This window comes from Hydra vulgaris, chromosome 09 (assembly GCF_038396675.1).
Source record: "Hydra vulgaris chromosome 09, alternate assembly HydraT2T_AEP".
NCBI lineage: Eukaryota > Metazoa > Cnidaria > Hydrozoa > Anthoathecata > Hydridae > Hydra > Hydra vulgaris.
In genome coordinates, this window is record NC_088928.1 from 39,924,002 (window position 1) to 39,946,035 (window position 22,034).

Consider the following 22,034-nt stretch of genomic DNA (forward strand, 5'->3'; position numbering starts at 1 on the left):
GGTTTCATAACACCGATAACTTCAAGAGTAAAAACTATATTTCAGATGATTTGTAAAGATAAGAGTGAATGGGATGAAATAGTAGGAGGAAGAATAGAATTAGCATGGACAGAATTTTTAAAAGACCTTGAGTTGTTAAGTTCAGTTAGAATTCCAAGATTTGTGCTTGAGAGAGTTAATGAAGATAGTAAGAGTGTTCAATTACATGGATTCTGTGACATTACACATCACAGCTCTAAGTTTATTTATTGTGCCGTTATTTATCTAGTTATAGAAACATGTTTTGGAGTGAATAGAAAGTTTTTAGTTTCAAAGTCACATGTTTTTCCCTTAAAAGAAATAAGTATACCTAAACTAGAGCTATTAGGTTGTGTGTTACTGAGCAGACTTATAGAAGAAGTGTTAAGAGTTTTGAATGGAAGAGTGAAATTTGATAATGTAATTTATTGGTGTGACTCAGAGGTAGCATTGTATTGGATTAAGGGAAAAGAGAGAACATGGAAACCATGGGTAGAGAATAGAGTGAATGCCATTAGAAAAATTGTTGATAGACAAAAATGGAATCACATTAGCGGAGAATTAAACCCAACTGATTTTCCTACTCGCATAAGTAATTTTGTTGATTTAGGATGTTGGTTAAAAAGACCAGACATTTTGTTAAATATGAATAAAAATATTAAAGAATTTACTGTTGATAACGAGTTAAATGTTGATATTATGTTTGAATGTAAACAAGGGGGAAATATAGTTGTTTGTAATGTTGTTTTGGAATCATCACTAGGTTTGAGTAGTGTTATTGATGCAGATAGATTTAGTTCATTTGAAAAATTAATTATAACTACTGCATATGTTTTTCGATTTATTAACAATTTGGTAAAAACAATGAAAAAGCTACCATTAAACAAGCAAGTAATTTTGACCTCAGACGAGTACAAATATGCACTCAATGAATGGATTAAAGAAGAACAAAGAATTTTATGAAACGACAAAAGATTTGCTAAGTTAAGAAGTTCACTTAAGTTATTCAATGATGAAGATAAACTATTACGATTACGAGGAAGATTAAAAATGCTAACTTGAACTTTACAGCAAAACACCCTTTAATATTACAAGGCAAAGAAAGTTGGTTCAAGATGTTACTCATTCGTAACTGTCATGAAAAAGTTTTGCATCATGGAATCGAATGGACACTGAATAAAGTACCTTCCTAATTCTTGATAATAAAAGGATGATAATCAATAAAAAGTATTATTAGACAATGTGTAACATGCAAGAAATTCCAAGGAAGAACATTGTTACCACCTAGCAGCCCAGATTTACCTGATTTTCGAGTTAATAATTTATATTCGTTTCAGTCAACTGGTTTGGATTACGTGAGACCATTATTTGTTAAAACAATTATTAAGAACGCTGTCTGTAAGGTCTATGCTTTGCTATTGGCTTGCGCGTCTAGTTGAGCAATCCATCTTGAACTCACACCTGACATGAAAATTCAAACCTTCATTAGAGCTTTTATGCATTTTGCAGCACGAAGAGGTTATCCTGAACTTATTATTTTTGATAATTTTAAAACTTTTAAATAGATGTGAAACAGAAGTTTATTCTACCAGCTTCCCTCTGGTGGGGTGGGTTTTACGAGCCTTTAGTTAGATCTGTTAAAATTACGTTGAAGAAAACGATTGGAAAGGCTCTTCTATCTTACAAAGAATTAGAAACAATACTATGTGAAATTGAATCTGTGATAAACAGTTGTTCTTTGTATTACATAAGTGAGGATGGTACTTAAGAAGCTTTAACACCATACCAGTTAATGTTTGGATGAAATATTCATAATAAATTGAATGAAATTTAAATACTACCTGAAGATGTTTCAAAAAGAACAGTATTTTTAAAAACAGCAATTTTTAATTTTTGGAAAAGATTTGCAACTTCGTATCTTAATGAACTTAAACAACAACATTTATATGTTAAAGATAAAACTTCATATACCAAGCAACTAGTAGTGAATGATGTAGTTCTTATACGAGATGATACCAAGATCCCTAGAAGTCAATGGCGTATGGGAAAAGTTTTGAAACTTATTAGAGGAACTGATGGAAAAGTGTGAGGAGCACATCTACAAATTTTATCCAAAGAAGGAATTCGAACAACCTGTTTTCGACCTATTCAAAAATTAATACCTTTCGAAATTAGCAATAACAAGCCAAACGAAATGATCGAAAATAAAAATAGTAAAGTAATCGAAGATGAACCAGGTGTGATTGCTACCGATGAAACGTGCAGGTCAGTTAGTAAGCAGCTGACAGCGAGCGCAAGTGAAAATTTGCGGCGTTGAAAAAAGATTTATATTATTAGTTGACCAAGTCAACCTAGGGGTGCATGTAAAAAGTGTTATGATTTATTATGGTTTTTTGTTATTACCAGTTTATCTGGAATTTTTGATTTTTAGAATTTGTAGAAAAGTTTTTTGTTACGGTTATATTATATTGTTAACAGGAGGTTGTTAAGAAAGTATCAACCCAAGCTAAGTTTCTTCTCAATTATTGTCTTATAATAATAATTAAAACCAATTATTACACTACTTTTTGTTCTAATTTAAATTTATTTAAACCAATTTTTTTAAAGTTTATTTATATTGTTTAGGTAGGGGCACTTTTCGATGCAGCTTTACAAGTGTTGCTTAAGCTTATATACAAAGCAGAGGTATGCAATCCTAAATTGTTTTAAATGCAGATCTGTTTTTAATTTTTTAATTTTGTTTTTTTTTTGTGTTTTTTTTATTTTTATTAAACCAATTATATTTAAGATCACAAGCACAACAAAAACACATCCTTAGCATTATTTGTTCTCTATTTTGTACTCTATTGTACAAAATTTTGTACAATAAAGTAGTTAGTACGTGAAAGTTATTTAACATTATATATAGAATAAAAAAAAGTGGTTAGTACATTAAACTTGTGAACATTATATGGAGAATATAAATTTTTTTTTGAAAACTGTAACATGGTGTAATAAAGAAATGAGTTTCTGCAAAGAGCAATAGAGAAAATTTTTTGAGTGCAAATCAAGTTTAACAGTTTGAAAAAAAAAGTAGCAACCTCGACTTGAGGAGATAATTAGCATTGAAAAAAAAAAATCAGTAGTTTTAATAGTATTAATTAATATTGCAAATATGATTATAGTCTCCCATCTTTTTGTATAAATATTTTGTAAATAAATGAAACATTTGAGTGTCCAATTTTTAAAGTGTAATATATTCCACTCACTAATATATAGTGATGTATTGATGTATTACAATTAGATATAGAAGAGTCCTTCTTTTATTAATAATATACTTAAATTTATTTTAACTTACCACAGTTTAATGTTTTGTCATTTTTTGTCATCAATCAATTAATTTGTTTATTTAATTTTTTTTTTTTTTTTTTTTTTTTCAAAAGTCACATGCCAAATGTGAAATTCTACTGTGTTTTGAAAACATGTTACATGGAATGGGTAGTGCTTCAAAAGATGGCCATAAAGACATTTGTAAAGCTTGCAAAGCCACACTTGTTGATAAATGTTTGCCAGTGCGTTGGGCAGGAGCAAAGGTAATTTCTGCTGTAATTTTATTTAGTTACTTATTGAGTAAAGCATTTTAATGTTATAGTCAGTAATTGTACAATAATTGAAAAAAAATTTTTGACACAGAAAATGTGTTGCTGTAACCATTTTAAATGGTGGTCTAGTTTTACTTTGAAGATGTTGATAGTTAAGGCATTGCACAGTGGGCTAGAATATAACAAAAATTACCAAAATAGAAAATATCAAAATATAATCATATTATACATCTAATCATATATTTTTGGGGTCAGGGAATCTATTTCTGACATAGAAATTGAGTTTTGACCACTCTGAACGATGCACTGCACATTGGGGCATTTCAGATATTTTGGTGTTGCAGATTACATATGTTTTTCAGACATGTGCAAACTCCAAACTTAAGTATGTTTATGTCAAATCATTTTACTAAAAATCTTTGTGATTCCAGTTTAGGAACAAAAATACCCCAAAAGTGAGAGCAATAAGATGATTTAATTTTTTTTACAATTTTATACTAAATTTAACTACTTTAGCAAGTCAGGGTTTGTCCATTTAAAATTTACATCCCTCTCATTTTGGGGAGGGTTGAAACTTTATTTAATTTTTGCTTTTAAAATCTAAAAGAATATTCCATGAAATTTAAAACCTGCTATCAAAGTTGAGTTTAGTATAAACAGTTAACAAATTTATTCATTAATTCATTGCCCTCACTTTTAAGGTAAGTGAATAACTTTTCCTAATATTTTTGTCCCCAGGCTCCAATCATAATATTTCCGGACACTAATTAGTGAAATTTTTTACAAGGTGTTATCATTTGACATTAACATAAACTTAAGTTTGGAGTTTGCGCTATGTCAGAATATGTTAAATCTGTAACACCAATAAGTACATTTTGCGCCATTAGGACTAGATTGTTTTTAAGGATCAAATTACATTTTATCAAGAAAAATTCTTTGAAGTGTGAAATAAAGAAACAAAACAGGTTCATACAAGTTACAAGTTTTCTTTGGAAGAAACAAAACAGGTTCATATAAGTTACAGTTTTCTTCGGGAAGAAGCAATTCTACTTTCTTTCTGCTCTGTAGCCAACTGATAACTGGATCTGAACTACACAGTAGCCTTCTCATTAAATCCAGGTTGTTGTTTTTTTTAAAAACTTTAAGTGTAAAGAATTCTCTGAAGTTTTTTAAATCTTTGTTTCTGCTTTCCTGTGCTTCTTCATAAAGCATACCAATAGGTAAAATTTGTTGCAACTATCTTGAGAGAGTGTACTGTTTACCTAGTGAGAGTGTATTGTAAATAGTTTGTTTAAACCCTGCATCATATAATACCAAGGGTATAGATGAAAAAATGTTGGGCTGTCTCCTTGCAATAGATCTTCAGAGCCTCAGGGTTTACTTCTTCTATACAGAAGACAGTACATAGTATGATGCACAAATGCTTGGTTATTTCCCTGTCAATATTCAATACTTCAGCAGAAACAAAATAATCCTCCAAACATTTTTATTTATAAATATTTTATAGCACATTTATATTTTAACTTAAATTATAAAAATCATAAATAAAGGTTAATTTAAAAAAAAAACAATACCCTGAAAAATTATCTTGCAGTATTGCCATCATTGCATGTTCCAGATCTAGGAACATCCACTACCAAACCAGTCTTCTCCTTTAATCCTCGCTGAACCAACATTTTCTTCTCCTTCATCTTCAATTTGTTTTTATCTCCCCTAATTTAGCATTTCTCAATACCTGTTCTGTATGAGATGTGGAGAAAACACTCCATACATCTGATCTATGCATGAAGAGTAGATATTCCATAGGAAAAGCTAGATTTACTAAGTGTGTTGCTTTTCTCATAAATAGTATCTAGATAATTCATTGTATTTGGAGTTGCCCCACAAATAGAAAAAATAGTTGAATCAGTTACATCACTGAGGGCTGTTGCTACTTTCTCATCCAACATTTCTAGTTGATGTTCAATAAAAATATTTTCAACAAGTGTGAGTTGAATGGCAATTTCCATTATCCTTTTTGTTGTATGGTTTAATATATCTTGAAATCCTACCTCAGCTGACTAGTCCTCTACTTGTATTCTAGAGGCAGAGATGCAGTTTTCTATTTCCTCTTGCACAAAATTATATAAGCGATACATTTGGTTGTATTCTCTTTCCTTGGCTCAATTGTGCAATGTTTGATAATCATTTTTGGTTAATTTGCATTGTAATAACAGAGCAAGTGCTTCATTATTGCTATAACAACCACCCTGCTGTACTATTTCATCTTCTTTACTACTGACTATATCCTGCAGTAGCTGTGCACCTTCTAATCTCTCATCTATCTTGAGATTCATCATAGCAGCAGATGGCACTTGATATCTGTATACACTATTTTAATACTCATTCCAAAGATGGATGAAAAAAATATTTTAACAGCCTAATAAAAAATTTTTTAATTTTTGTAATGTATTTCAATACAAATTTTGTGAAAAAAGGTTACAAGTAATTTATCTTGAAAATAGTAGAGAAGTTTGTGTAACTAAATTTGGGTATCTAGGTGCCGGAGTTTTTAAATGCCCAAATTCAAGAACTTAAGACTTGTCTGAAAATGGTAAAACTGATATGATCGCATCTCTATATTAATTACTTTGTATTAATTAGGTATAATGACTTAAATGATAAAAGTCTGTCATGTAAAAGGGTTTAAAATATAGTAGCCCTAGGTACAATAAGCTATTTTTTAATTGTACTTAAGGCCACTAGCTATTGTACCATGGGCTGTTCTCTGAAAATTATTAACAACTCCATAATAAATTGAAACAAGGATAGACACCTAAATTTAATTTAAAAGTTATTCAATTTTAGACTGTTTTCAACAAAATTATCTAGTGTTACTTGATTGTAACACTTAAAAAATAGCAAAATTGACTAATAGTTCTGAACAAAAATTGACAAAATACAACAATCGCGAGAAAAAAAAAATTCTGCACCAATCAAAATTTAAAAATCATGTCATCTATTAACTAACCCGGATTGAGAGAAAACTTTTGAACATCACATTTAGTAAAACTTATAAATGAACATCACATTTAGTACTTTCTTATAAATGAACATCACATTTAGTAAAACTTATAAATGAACATCACATTTAGTACTCAATTAACAAGCAATATAATATAAAAGAACTTATAGAAAAACATTTCCTCCAAGATTGTAAAACAATCTAAGATACTAGCAACAAAAATTTATTTTAGACTATCAAAAAGCATTTTCCAATTATAGCTTGCCATAGCAACGCTCTGTGAGAATCAAAATAGGATTAAAAAATTTAACTTCTTATAACTAATCACATGACTGAGAAGCATAACATAGAACTTTATAGTTTTCAAATTGAGTGGGGTAGCCCTAGGTACACAAACTTCCCCTACTTTTCAAAAACAAAACTTCTAGCCGAAAAATGCACATGCATGATTTGAATTTAAACATTTTTAAAGTTTACACCAAATAAATTTTAGAAAATATATAATAAAAACTATAATAAATCTTTGAGTTATTATTGCTTTTATTATAAATTAACATAAACTTATTCTTACATAAAATAAGTATGTAGATTTTTATATAAATATTCTTATAAATTTATATATCTTTATACTATCAAGAAAAAAATAAGTATTCAATAAAAACTTGGCACCTTCGAAGCCTTGGTGCCTCACAATGGGCCTAGTTTGACATTATGGCGCCTCACTGGGCCTAGATCGATATCAAATGGACAAAAAATAATAACTCATAAAATCATAACTTCTTTATTTTTAAAGTTTTTAGATTGAAACTTTTATCAGTGACTCTATTCATCATGAAGATCTTTTTTTTTTTAAATAATTGTTTATTTGCAGATCCAGGCGCCCTAAACACCCTAATAGAAAAGGGTGTATAGGGATTTTAGATAACTTTTGGTTGTTTTTCCCAGAATCAATTAATTAAAATGTTTGTTACATTTTAGACCTTTTTATAAACAAGGAAACATTTATTTATTAGATGTTTTATCAGAAATTAGAGTAAAAATATGCAAAAAAGTTGAGCTGGGATGGCTCAGATGGGCTGCTAAAAAGTTTGAAATAATTTTTGTCGTACCAGCTGGATTGCAAGTTCAAATCCTGGCTCCGCCTACTCAGTGTATGAGTAGTACTTCGGTAAAAAGGGAACTTGTCTTGATTAGCTCTGCTATTACAATATTTCCTTTATGACTAATAAATAAATGATCTAGTTGAGTAAATGAAAATTATTATTTAAATACAATCTTTGTTAAGCTCAAGTTCTTTAATATATCTCGAGCTCCTTTTTAGAGAGCTAATGAGTGGATTTGAACTGCACAAAAATCTTTTGCATAACATCTTCATTAGTAACTTTTCTTGAATATTTTCTCTATAATTTTTAATGTCTTTATTTTGACATTCCTGAGCTTCCTTAGAAATAAGACCTCCTGGTACTCGTGCTTATCTCTTACAACTTGAGAAATATGAATTAGAATTTTATGTACAATTTAAGACATTAGCAACCATGGGTACAGAGAAACAAAGAGCTCTGCTGTTTTTTTGGCATATCTTTCAAGTTTATCAGCGTTAATTTGATGTTTGCATGATGAAACACAAAGAACTACATAGAAATATTTCATGAGATTTTTGTCTAAGCCAAGTATTTCAGCAGACACCTTATAGTTTTGGAATACTTTTTGTGCCATTTTTCCATCATTTGTTGTACCTGAACCGCTGCTTTTTGGTACATCTACAATTAAACCTAAGTGATCTTTCATCTTTTGTTGAACAATAATCTTTTTTTGTATAAAAATTTCTTTAGCATTCTCTTCCCTAACTTGCCATTTTCCTAATATTCAATAACTTACATGAAGGCAGCATCCAAAGCACCTAATCCATACATGTAATGTGCTCAATCCAAGCTCAGTGGAAACTGTATTAAAGATTTTTGAAAAAGAAACATTTAGATTGTTCATGTTTGAAGGGGTCAGTCCACAAATACTACATACTTAAAAAGAATTACTTAAAGGCGAAACTGTAGTAGCTACTTCTCCATCAATCGTTGTGCATTCTAACTTATGTTTGATAATAAAAGAATTGAAGACTGTTGGTTTCATATTACTGCTCTTGAAGGAAATATATTTTTGTGTATTAACCTCAGCACTTTCTTTTATATATTGAAATCGTACTGGACAGCAGTAAAGTGTAGAGGATAGTTTTTCATTAGTCCATAGTGATTAGCCAGATTCTTTAATATAAAGTTTAATTGAAATGGTGCAAGATAGAAATAAAGATTGTTCCTCTAGATAACTGATATCTATCTCGTCTTCTGTACTTTGTTTGTATAATGATTGACCAGTTAAACCATCAAATCATACTTTGTGTATAAAGACAAAAATGGATTTCTCAGGAGCCTTTACAGATTCATTGAGTATTTTTAAAAACCTGTATGAAGTATGGTCAATAAGGTCTGTAAATCAACTGAGGCTGAATAATCAGTAGTTTGTATTCCACAATGAGGTATGCATAAATCTTTTTTCTTCCCTTACTTCATTATAAGTTAGATACAATTTGTTTTCTTTAGAAACTACTCCAATACGAGTTGTTTAATCATTTGTTTTACTAAGTCAGTAGTCCAAAATCCAAGCTAACGCTTCCTCTCCAGTATACATTGTTCTTGAATTAACTGCGCTATCTTTCTCTGATTTTAATATTTGCTTGATAACCTTCAGGGTAAAAATATAAATTTGAAGAGTGAATACAATCCACTAAGAAAATTTATAACCCGTTGTATTTTGGAGATTTTTTTTATAATAAATAAAATGAATTAAAAATTGCTATAATATAGATGTTAATGCACCTTAGCATTGCTGAACCTTTCTTCATTTTTTAGTTTCAAAATAATTGAGTAAAACAGTTCCTCTCTTTTGACAGCAGTGTTTGTTTTTCTGCTCTTCTCATCTTTGTTTTTTCAGAAGCTTGGGAATGGTACCAGGAGTTTGCACCTGGTGGTCTTCCATAGACAACTAATTTAAGTTAAAATATCAGATGATTGTCTTTAGTAGAAACACTTTTGAAAATGACTTTTTCACTTGTTCAAAGCACATTGTTGTTAAGTATAAATAAAGTGTTGATAACTCTAAATAATTGATTGCAATTACAACTTCAAATTATTTTCTAACAATTTAACAAAAAATAGAGTTGTATGTTTAAAACCTGCTAAATTTAAATTTGCGCAACTTTGCATAAGATATTTTAACAAGAAACCTACAATATAGAGACATTGTAAAAAAGTTATTCCCATAGTGGGGAAATGTGGGCGAAAAAGATCTTGAGCCTTTTATGGTAACTTTTGTTATATTTTGTAATACTTTAACTGTCATATTTAAAGTTAAGAAAAAAGTTATAAAAAACAAGGTTATTTTTGTTTGTTAAGCTTACTAAAATGAAGCATGTTCCTTGATATTGAGACTAAAATTTTAATTAATTCAACAACAAAAAAAAAACTGTGCTTACTAGGTGAAATTCAATTTTATGAGTATTTTCTCTTTTTTCTACAATATATAATACTCTTGAGATGCATAGTTTCATACAACTTCCAACCAATTCGTGTTGAAGAGAACTGTAAACATTAAAATATTGATGTAATAAAGATAATATTTAAATACTGGTGTTTACAACATTATATTTGCATAGAATACATTTAACTAAATGATTATTATATACATATATAACAGGTGGAAGTGGACGTTTAGTGCAGGTTGAATACTCTCTACTGGCTTGACATCGCCATCAAATCAGTCCTGGTACTTAGCCTCAAACCGTGCCTTAGTTCTGTTTTTCTCTTTTCATTTCCTTCTAAGATTATTCATAAAATCTCTTTTATTCTCATCTGATATATTAAGACTCTTCAAAATAATTTCAGCCTTGCTATCTACTATACTATTAATCTTCTATAATTAAAATCTTGCCAATTCATCATGTTGAAACTGTCATTAAATTTTCTAAATTTCAATGAAAATGGCTTTTTGTAGTTTATTTATTTTTATTATTATTATTTATTTTATTGTAGTTTATTTATTTTGACCACAAACCGCTACTGCAACTTGTGGTCAATTTAAATTAATTGATCAATGCGATGGGAGCGGGGTTTTGATATTTATAGTTTATTAAATATGTTGAAGTCAATCTTTGATAACATGCAGCAACTTGGGAGGGTGGGAGGGAAAGAGATAGCTGCCCACATTTGGATGGAAAATTACCAATGAAGAAATGTTTTTCTTAAAATGAAAGTTGTCTAATATAAAACAGTACCTTTGGATTTATTATTCCTCACCAGTTGATAGTTGTTGAAAGTATTAAGATGTTTTTAAACAGGTTACACCTTCGCGGTAGATAATTGTTGAAGGTATTAAGATGTTTTTTAACCAGGTTCATAATGTCAAAAGATTTAAAAAGATTTAAGTGTTTGTTAAATTGATTACAATTTTATATTTTTATAAATTTAGAAACAATTGTGATGCAATTGTTAGCTAATTAATACTGCCAGGTGGTAGAATGGAGTGGTCTTGTCATTTAATAATGCCAAGATAGAATGGAGTGATTTTTTAGACAAATCTTTTCTTAATGCTTATTTGCAACAATAATCTCACTTATCTATGATTAGTCTACTTTGCTGTTTTACTTTGTTTGTTTTTATTCCAAAAATTGAAATTCTGTTAAATTAAATAAATGTTGGTTTAGCAACATGTTGATGTAAGTAGAGGCTGCTGATAAAGATTAGGTAGAGATATGATAGGTAAAGATTGCTGATAATGTTTGCAAATTTACCTAAACTCGATTTAAGTACCAAATTTGAGTTATTTACCTTTTTTTTTCTACAACTTTCTTCCAACAATTTAATGTAAAAGTAATACATAAATAGCAATATATAAATAAACTGTACAGTTTTTATCTTAAGTATAAGTTGATCGTTTTTTTAGATAATCTGATGTGGATGATAATAATAGAGTTTTGGATATGGAGGATAGCAATAGAATTTTGGAGAATTTTTAATTACATTAAATTTGTTTATTTTTTTTGGTTTTTAAAAATTTGAAAATAAAATAAAAAAATGTTGAATAAGTTTTTAAAATGGCTTTAACCCTAAAAGCTTTAGCCCTACTTACCTTATATAAAATTTGAAAATAGAAGTCTTTTTTATATATCCAGCTATTGTAAAATTAATCAAAGTTCAGAAAATTAATAAAAGCTGTGATCAAATTTAGAATGAAAAAATATGATTGGTTTTAATACTTTCTATTTCATCAGTAAATTAACTAATGACATCTTCTTTATCATTCTTTTAAAACTATTTTAAATTAATTTTAGCTGAATTTTATAAACATAAGGACTAATTTTTTTTTTCTTTTAAATTTTTTGAATTCCATTGCATTATGAGAGGAGAAATAAGCTTAAAAAGTGTCATCTCCCCTTAAAACTGAAACTGTTTTCTCATATCTTTTTATTGTTATAGTTATATTGCAATATATAAAAATTTATGATCTATATTAAAATGATTTATACAAAAATTAGGTAAATATAAATACTAATTATTAAATGCATTAGCTGTTAACCTTGAATAATTATTTAAAAACAATGTGTTTGGTGTGATACCAACATAACCTGTGACTGAATACAAGTTGGTAAATTTATAGTTACATTCATATTTGTATACTTTACATTATTGTTAAACTCAAAGTGTTTTTTCATTGTTAAATTAAAGAAAATTCTATATACTCTGATTGTATCAGAGTATATTTATCTTAAAATAAATAGTAATAATAGTATTAGTTTCAGTGCTTTTTAAAAACAGTAAAACCAACTGTCTGGTAATTAAGTATTTGTAGGTATTTCAATTTGTTATTAAACTTTTCACCAATGTGAAAAGTTAAGAAAGAGATAAAAATGTTATGGAAAAGTTAAATCTTCCAATTTAATCAGGGAAATCTGCAGTCCGGAAGACAGAGACTTAATAATCTTTAGTTGTCAACAAATGGTAGAACTGACTACTTCACCACAACTAAAGATACACAAGAAGTTTATTGAAGAAAGGAGGTTATTGAAGAAAAGTTGAGCGAAGAAAAAAAATCAAAGATATAGTTCTAAAAAATTATTTAGCAAAATTAAGCTTGTGGTTCTTGCTTGGATCAATTGAAAAAGTGATATTGAATTGCATTGAATATTGAACAATATTCAATGCAATAAATACTGTTCTTGATGATCATTAACTATTACTAAGTAGCCAGGGTTGATACTTGACCGGGGCTGGGGCCAGGGTCAGGTTTGTGACAGGGGCTGCATAAACATTTATACATCCTAAAGTATATTTTTTAAATTCATGTTATATTTTGTATATATATGCATATATAAACATCATTATGATCAACATGATCATCATCATCATCATCATCATCATCATCATCATCATCATCATCATCATCATCATCATCATCATCATCATCATCATCATCATCATCATCATCATAGTCATCATTGTTATCATGATCATCATCATCATCCTCAACAGCATAAAAGAGGAAGGCTAATGCCTGATGATAATGATGATGATGATGATGACGACGATAATGATGATCATCATTATCATCATCATGATCATCATGATCATCATCATCATCATAATGATCATCATCATTGGGTTTTAGCCTTCCTCTTTTATGCTGTTCCTCTAATATAAACAATCTAGAGCATTTTTTTTTTTAACTAAAGCTCATTCATACAATATGTAAGGCACTCTCTTCAAGTTTTCTTACTTCTACCACTACCATTTTCTACTGAAGATGCTACCTCTCTACATGCTGATACCTAAATTACTTTAATCTTTTCTAATAAACGTTGTTCGATACGTTTTTTCTAATCTGTCTAAGATTATGCCTCCTTTTCTTGTCTTGCTAGCGTCACACCCCACATCCATCTGACCATCTTCTCTTTCGGCAAATACTACACCATATAAATACTAAAATCTATATAACAATGATAATTGTCTCAATAACAATAAAAGGATATTGTTTGCCAGCATCTAAATAAATAGCAAACATATGTTTATATCCATAATATGTATGCATAAAGTGCATCTTGGAAGCTTTTATTCCTTATGGAATAAAAGTTTGGAAGCTTTTATTAATTCTCTTCAATTTTAAGTCAAGTCTTATTCTACTCCACATTTTTCACCATCTTGAGCGGTTGCTTTATTAAACATTAATCATTTTTTTCATCTTTTTTACAAGAATATTTCTCTTAAAAACAAATGTTGTTTTATTATTGCAAGAAGCCAATATAAAAAAATCCTGTCTGATGTTAAGCTCTGTTATTCTCAGTTTACTAAATCTTGTATCTTATCTCAGATGTTACGTTCTAGAGACTTTTGGTTAGTTTTCAACAGTATCATTAGCTAAAGTAAGTCTAACATTTGATCTCTAATTCATGGGTCTGATCTTTTTACTTCTCCCCAGAATAAAGCAGAGTTATTTGTAAAGCAATCTTACTTTAATTTGACTCTTGAATGGCCATATTCTTCTTGACAGCTAAACAGATTAACCCATTGTTAAACATCAAAATCACTCTGGCTTCCAATGCTAAAGTTAATTTTCGAATAAATCTTCTACAGTTTGTGCTCCAGACAAGGTATCCATCATAGTCTCAAAAAAGTGTTGTCCAGAACTCTCTTCAATTTTTGCTAAACTTTTAAAAAGCGCTAAATAAGTGGTTCCGATTTTTTAAAACTCTAGAAAACATTTTGACCTCTCTAACTATCCTACGATTAGTCTACAATCTGTTTTTATTTTCTTTATATAAAGGTTTTGAGGTTATTAAATTATTTCTTTCTAAATGCAGTAGTAAAGTTATTCTTAAAGGCCTACTCTCTTCTTTATTTCAAATAGTTTTAGGGTACCACAAGGTTCTATCTTTGCTCCTGTATGGTTTTTTATCTACAATAAGGATCATCATGAAATCTAAAGTGGCTCTATTTGGTGACGACTCAACTTTATACTCTTGTCTTGACAAAAAATCTTTACTTTTCAATTGTTTAGGACAAGAAGTTGATTTTAAATCTGATATCTCTTTCTGTATCAGCCTCAGGCTTGCAGTAGTTTGTGGATTGAAATTCTGGACTTAAAATCCAAAACTTTTGTTAGACTACAAAACTCATTTATTTACTGCAAAAAAATATTGCAATATTGTTGGCATTCCTATATTGATGAATAACTACCCTTTTACTCTCAGACAAAGTCTAAAAGCACATTGTAAATGTAATTAGACCTGCTTTATCTGCCGTGCTTGAGCCATTCTCCCATTGTTGTAAGGTTGCATTCTTTTTTCTACAAATACAATCATGGTCAATGCTCAAACGAGTTATCATCTATAATGATAAACCAAAACTCATTCTTGCTTGGCTTTTTATTCAACAAGTTGCATCCTTTTACTGTATCTATCCCTTCTTGCTATAAAAACTTTTATTAATTCAGTTTTTTTCCTTGAACATCAAAAAAGCCTTATAACTTTTACCCATCTTCATGTTTTCCTTTTTTATACAACTTAAAACTTTTTAAGTCTTCAGTTATAGGCTTCCTAGTATTTTAACTTATTCTCTATTTTAAAGTAACTCATAACTTAATAGTGGTTGCTTGCAATCTAGTTGGAAGTAAATTAAATTTTAAAAATATATAAATGTATGCTAGTATTTAATAAATAGTAAACGTAAGCATAAAATTATAATATATTAAGTATTAAAAATTTATCCTAGCCCTGGCTATCAACCCCTGCTAAATCTTATAATTTTGCTGGGGCCCTTGCTGGGTTTGCAAAAAGTCTCAATTTTAACTATTAGCTATGGCATGTAATTAAGATAATTATTTTTGATACAACTGTTACAATTATAAGAAAATATTGAGGGAAAATTGCAAGTCTACAGAATTATTTTTTCAGGCTTGAATTAAACAGACCTTTATTTATATGTTTATGTTCTTGATAATAAACTAACACATGATAAATGATGGGAAAACTACCTTGCCTAATCTCAGTTATTACTTCATTAATAAACATTAGCTGAATACAAGCATTTGAAAATATCTTTTGACAACTCTGAAAACAGTCTGAAGTATAAGTTTATGGAATGATATGGGTCGAGTTGAAAATTTCTGGGAAATTTTGCTCAAAGTTTCCAAGAATTTTAAAAAATTTTTTTGTTGCAATAAACTTAAAATAGTTTCATAAAACTCATTATATGAATTTTATGAAACTATAAATTTATTTTATCATCGTAGTATTTGGGTATCTAAATATTTAAATCAAAAATATAAATTAATAAAGACTCACAAGCAAAAAATACACATCTTTTAGTAAAATTTTAAAATAAAGTTTATCAATTTAAGAATTGCACATTTTTTAAAAAAAGCAATAAAATGCTCAGGTTGTTATATGATACTTTTATGTATATTACTTCTTTGAAAGAACAAAAAGTAGATGTTTTCAGTGTTTTCATACCTCTTACAACAACCTTAAAGCTGACTGGGACTCTTTCCATGATTTTTTTCGTCTTTCTGCAGACAAATGTGCTTCTTATTTAACTTCTTGGATTCAGGCTGGCATGGAATCTTTTATTCCCTCTCAATGATTCCAAGTCAAGCCAATCTCGACAATTCTAACTCGTCTCCATGAATTTCCTCACGTTGTGCTGCTGCAATTTCCAATCAAAACCATTACTTCCATAAATATCAGCAAAACCATTCTCCAGAAAACAGACTTGTGGTCTGGACAACATACCTGTTCTAGTCAGAAGTGTTGTTCGGAGCTGTCGTCTCTACACTCAAAACTATTTAACAAATGCTTATCAAAGTCTTGTTTTCCAGCCTGCTGGAAAGCGGCATCTGTTATCCCAATTTTCAAAAATTCTTGAGAGCAATCTGACTCGTCTACCTACTGTCCCATTGTTCTTCTTCCTATCATAAGTAAGGTTTTTGAGTCTTTATTTTACAAAACACTTAATCTCTTTCTTGAATCTAATAACTTACTTTCTGATCATTAATATGAATTTTGATCTTCTTGTTCTACAGCTGATTTGCTAACAATAATAACTGATAGGTTTTATTGTGCATTAAATCGATGTGGAGAGGTTAATGCTATCACTCTCAACATTTCTAAAACTTTTGATAAAGTTTGGCATTCTGGTCTTCTTCATAAGCTTTCTTCTAACAGTATATCAGGTAACTTCTTTAAAATTATTGAATCCTGACTTACCAGTCATAGTATAAAAGTTGTCCTCGATGGACAGCACTCTTCTTCATATCCTGTAACTTCAGGGGTTCCTCAAGGTTCTCTCCTTGGCCCTAATCCCCTTTTAATTTACTTTAATGATCTTTCAGAAATTCTAAGTTGCAAACTGATGATTGGAAGTAGTCCCCCATGCCTGCTTTGTAACCCCTTTAGAACCCCGTTTTTGTCTAAAATGATATATTTCTAAAATGTATTAAAATCGGTTAGTATCTGTTACATGCATCAGTTTTACTTATTAGGGTTATAAAAATTATAAGAATGTGTATAGCAATGACCTATTCCCAGACTCCACCCTAGAAATGTTAGGTCCCCGGACCTGTTTCTTAAGCCCTTTTGAGACCCGTTTTTTTCAAAAATGATAAATTTATGAAATGTATTAAAACAAACTATTGCCAGTGTTACATGCATCAGTTTTACTTATTAGGGTGACAAGTGTATGAATGTATATAGCAGGGGTAACTTGGGGCTAGGGGAAGGGGGTAAAGATACAAAAAGCTGTTTAAAAGTACTTATTAAAGGTCCTTTTTTTTTTCTTCAGTTTTTTTAATTGTGAATACCAATGGCCCATATGCCCCGAATAGTGTCCCTCTACCAGCCATTTCTACCTCAGGCATAATTGAAATTTATAAATTTAAAAATAACAAAGAATATTGTACTCAAATGAAACTTTTAAAAGAATTAAAAATTTTCTTATTTGTTCAAGAAAACATATTACAAATAACAAATTTTAAAATTATCTGGATGAAATAACATACATAATTTAATCAAACCTTGACATATAACTAAATTAAAATATAGCAGAAAAACAATAGCCATATATTAACATTATTATTATAATGTATTTAACTATATATTTAGTTAATATTATATGTATATATATATATGCATATTTGAATAGATTAAATTGTTGTTATTTGGAATGATTATGACTTAACTGTTTCTTTGTAGCTTCAGTTGAAAAATGTTTTTTATGATACTCAACTACTTGGTAGAGAAGCTGAAGTTGATTGTCATTTTTTGTCAAAACTTGTTAAAGGTTGTGGCTAATTTAATTGTCCGTTCTGCACAGCCATTTACCACTTTAATGTCATGAACTATCTTACAAGCAGACTTATAGTCATCAGGATTAGCCCAAGTTTTAGGAGACCATGTCAAGAATTCTTTTGGTAGATTGAAAAAGTCAAACAAATTCATTGAGCGTCAGGTAACAAAGTTAGCTATAGAAAGTTTAAAGAATGTATAAATCTTGTTTGGAGCAAGTCTTCTATTGTTGCCTGGTAATGGTTCTTTTTGTAAGGCATTTTCAATTTCCATTTTCTCTTCAACAGAAAATTTATCACTGAATAATGGGAGAGCAGCTAGATCTTCACTTAAATACCATAACTGAAGTTTAATTTTATTTTTTGTAACATTTGCAACTTAACTGTCAACTTGACAATAGTTTTTGATTACTTTTAAAAGAAGGAGATCATTTTTTGGTACTTCTGTTGTGAGAGGTGCTGAAAACCTGAAGCATGCATATATTGTGGTTATGAAGAGACATATTCTTCTTAAAATCCCAATTTCTTTCTCTCTGATATTTAACTGATGACGAAAAACAAAAATTTTTAAAGAGTATATACCTTTAGCCATCCATCTTGCACAATGGTAAGCCCCAGGAATGCAAATAGTTGTTGTATCATTATTTTCTCCCAAAAGGAGAAGAGCTAGCTCTAAATTCTTTATAATCATCACGTGGTTGCGTTTCCTTTAAGTATTTTCAAATTTTCTACCACATTGGATTTTCGAGATGCAACCCACTCTTTTTCAAACTTTGTAATGCATCCAGTTCCACTTTTATCACTTTCAAGTGGTTCAAACTTTGATTTTTCAATCAGCTCCCACCTGGACTTCACTCTACCAAAAAGTTCAATGTTTGGTCTTTTTGATACAAAAAACGCATCAAACACTGCATTTGCACAGATTTCAAGAATATGATGTCGACAAGCTAAAAACAAAACTCTTCGATTCATTGACTTCTGTATGACAGTTATTGCCCCATTATGACTTCCTGTATTACTTGCAGTTGTGTCAAAGCAAAGACCTGCAAGATGCTCCTCAATGCCAGGCCATTCATGAATGAATTCAACTACCTTTTTGTCCCATTAGAGCGTCATTGCCAGCAGGTATCTCAGGGATCCTTAATAATTTCTCAATATCCAAGCCAGATACAACAATTGGCAGACATTCACGTCTGGTTCTAACAACATTCAACAACATTTTACCATCAAAATTAGCAGCTAGTGGAATCAAGAGTTTAAAATTTTTTCTTACTGCTATTGCAAGAGATTCAGGGATGTAGTTTAAACTTCCATTAGATTGGAACGTGAAAATGTTAATTTATTTACATCAATACCAATTGCAGCTAGGGCTGGTATGACAACCATCATTGCTTGTTGTCGTGTTATTTTTTTTCGGTCTAATGCTGCATGAAAGAGTTGATTGTCAAGAATACAACATTTGGATATTGTTATTGAGAGTTGACTAGTGCCCATAGTAGAATGTTTTGAATTATTTGGACGAGTAAAAGCTTATTGTGTTTGAATTGACATATCACAGTCAGAATTTTCATCTAAAGAGTAATCTGAATTGTAATCCATTTATGTATCTATAGATATAACTTTACTTTCTTTATGTTGTTCAAAGCGCCTTTTTCTTCAAGCTTGCGTTTTCTGTATTTTACAACTGATTTCTTATACATTTAGTCTTCTGATGTCATTAACATCTTTCGGGGACCTCTCTGGTCTATCAGAAATTGTTTATCTTCATTCATCTTGATGAGACAATCCCATTTACCATGGGCAATATCAAAAAGTGTATTCATCTTGGCAGTGAATTTTTCTTGATACCTATGTTGAATAGCTGATTTTCTACTCCTGTGCTTAGACACTTGAACATGTTGCTTGTGAATACTCTTTAGTTTAGCAACTACATAAGGCTTTGCTATAGTTGGAATATTAGCCTTAAGCCAGAAAATCACTTCATGTGCAACTGTGTTACAGGATATTGAATTATTTGACTTTTTGATTATCATTTTATAAAAAGCTCTAAATAGGGCAATACCACTTGTTGGCAACTGACTCGGCCCATCTGTTGTTGAGAGAATATGTCCAACTAGCCAAACATTTGTAGTTGAGCTTGCTTTGTCTGAAGCAGCTATCTTCTTAAGTAATATTTTAATACTTTTTCACTATAATAGAAATTTAATAAATATAAAGTGCTCAAAGTCAAATAATAAAACAATTAAGTCTTAGATGATACACCCCCCCCCTATTTTCCCTACATTTTTCAATAATGAAATCAAAATATGCACTTAGGTGCAATTTTTGGTAAATAATGCTGAGGGGGTAAATCTAAATTTGGTTGTACTTTCCAGTCTTCTTTAAACTATCTATGTTGTAACATTATAATGCTTTATATTATTTGTTTTTAGATCAATTTATAGCAGTATTTTGTATTAAATAAAAATAAAATTACAAGATTACAAGAAGTTCCATTTTAACTATATACTTTTTATAACCGGTCTCACCATAAGAAGGTTGTGCAATTAAAAATTTAAAAACAAATTTTTCTATATAAAAAAAAACCACCCTAATATATATATATATATATACACACACATATATATATACATATATTATAATATATATATATATATATATATATATATATATATATATATATATATATATATATATATATATATATATATATATATATATATATATATATATACACACAGACACACACATATTTATTTATATATATACACACACATATATATATGTATATATATATATATATGTATATATATATATATATACACACACACACACACACACATATATATATACACACACATATATTTATTTATATATATACACACACATATATAAATGTATATATATATATACACACACACACACACACACACACACACACACACACACACATATATATATACACACACATATATACATGTATATATATATATATATATATATATACATATATATATATATATATACATATATATATATATATATATATATATATATATATATATATATATATATATATATATATATATATATATGTATATATATATATATATATATATATATATATAAATAAAATATAATAGTGTACTTAGCTTTGCTTGAAATGTCATGCTGAAATAAGGAGCTGTGGGGATTTTTTATTAGCTGTTATGAACTTTTTTATTTGACATTTGTGTTTGTTTTACCAGTGCGCCCTGGAGTTAACAAAACATGCAGATTTTTTGTTTACATCAGAATTAGACTCAATGGTATCTGCATGTCTCAGAGGTTTGGAAGGTTCAAACTATGATGTCAGAGTTCAAATTGCACAGTTGTTTGGTGTTTTAATGGCTGGTTCCCAGACTCACCAGCCTCCAAGTGGAGTCACTAAAGGAAAAAAAACTACTGAAGATATGTTTAATATTATGGCTTCAGCATTTTTAAAAGGTATTTTTCTGAAGGAAAAAAAAAATGTTTTTTTAGTTTAATTTTTAATGTTTTTTAAAATTTTATTTCTCACTATGTTGGTTACTTTTTAAAACAAAACAAGTAAATTAAGATCTTAAAATTCAAATAAATCTTGTGAAGTAATGATCCCTTCACATCAAGCTAGTTGAACTAGGTTTATCAAATATTTAAAAAATACAATAACTATAAAGAAAAAAATAAAGCTTTAAAGTAAAAAAATATTTGACAGTCCATTTTGTTTTTCATCTTACAGACCATTTTGTTATTTACAAATTAATTGGAGAGATATTTCCTCATTCTTATTGTTTTCTGTTCATATTTTAGTATATCTTGTCCGTTTTTAAAGTAAAAGAATCTTTTTTTTTTCAGGTGGTAGTGGTTTTCTTAGGAATGGTGTTGAATCTGGTATGAATCGTGAGATACGAATAGGTGTTACTCAGGTAAATGTTGTTGTTATCAAATACTAATAGCATTTTTTGCTTAAAAATTTCAAAAAAATCATAAATTCATTTTGATCAACTTTTCTATTGATATATTTTAGA

At 29.2% G+C, this 22,034-nt stretch overlaps 1 protein-coding gene across 1 annotated transcript in view; it reads left to right on the forward strand.

Annotated features, from left to right (window-relative positions):
• Positions 1-22,034, forward strand: part of LOC100205884 (HEAT repeat-containing protein 5B) — a 143,078-nt gene that overhangs the window by 33,808 nt on the left and 87,236 nt on the right. The window contains exons 4-7 of the mRNA XM_065805682.1: positions 2,644-2,703; positions 3,441-3,590; positions 21,234-21,471; positions 21,862-21,932. Of these exons, the coding sequence (XP_065661754.1) occupies positions 2,644-2,703; positions 3,441-3,590; positions 21,234-21,471; positions 21,862-21,932 (519 nt within the window). The remainder of the gene's footprint in view (positions 1-2,643; positions 2,704-3,440; positions 3,591-21,233; positions 21,472-21,861; positions 21,933-22,034) is intronic.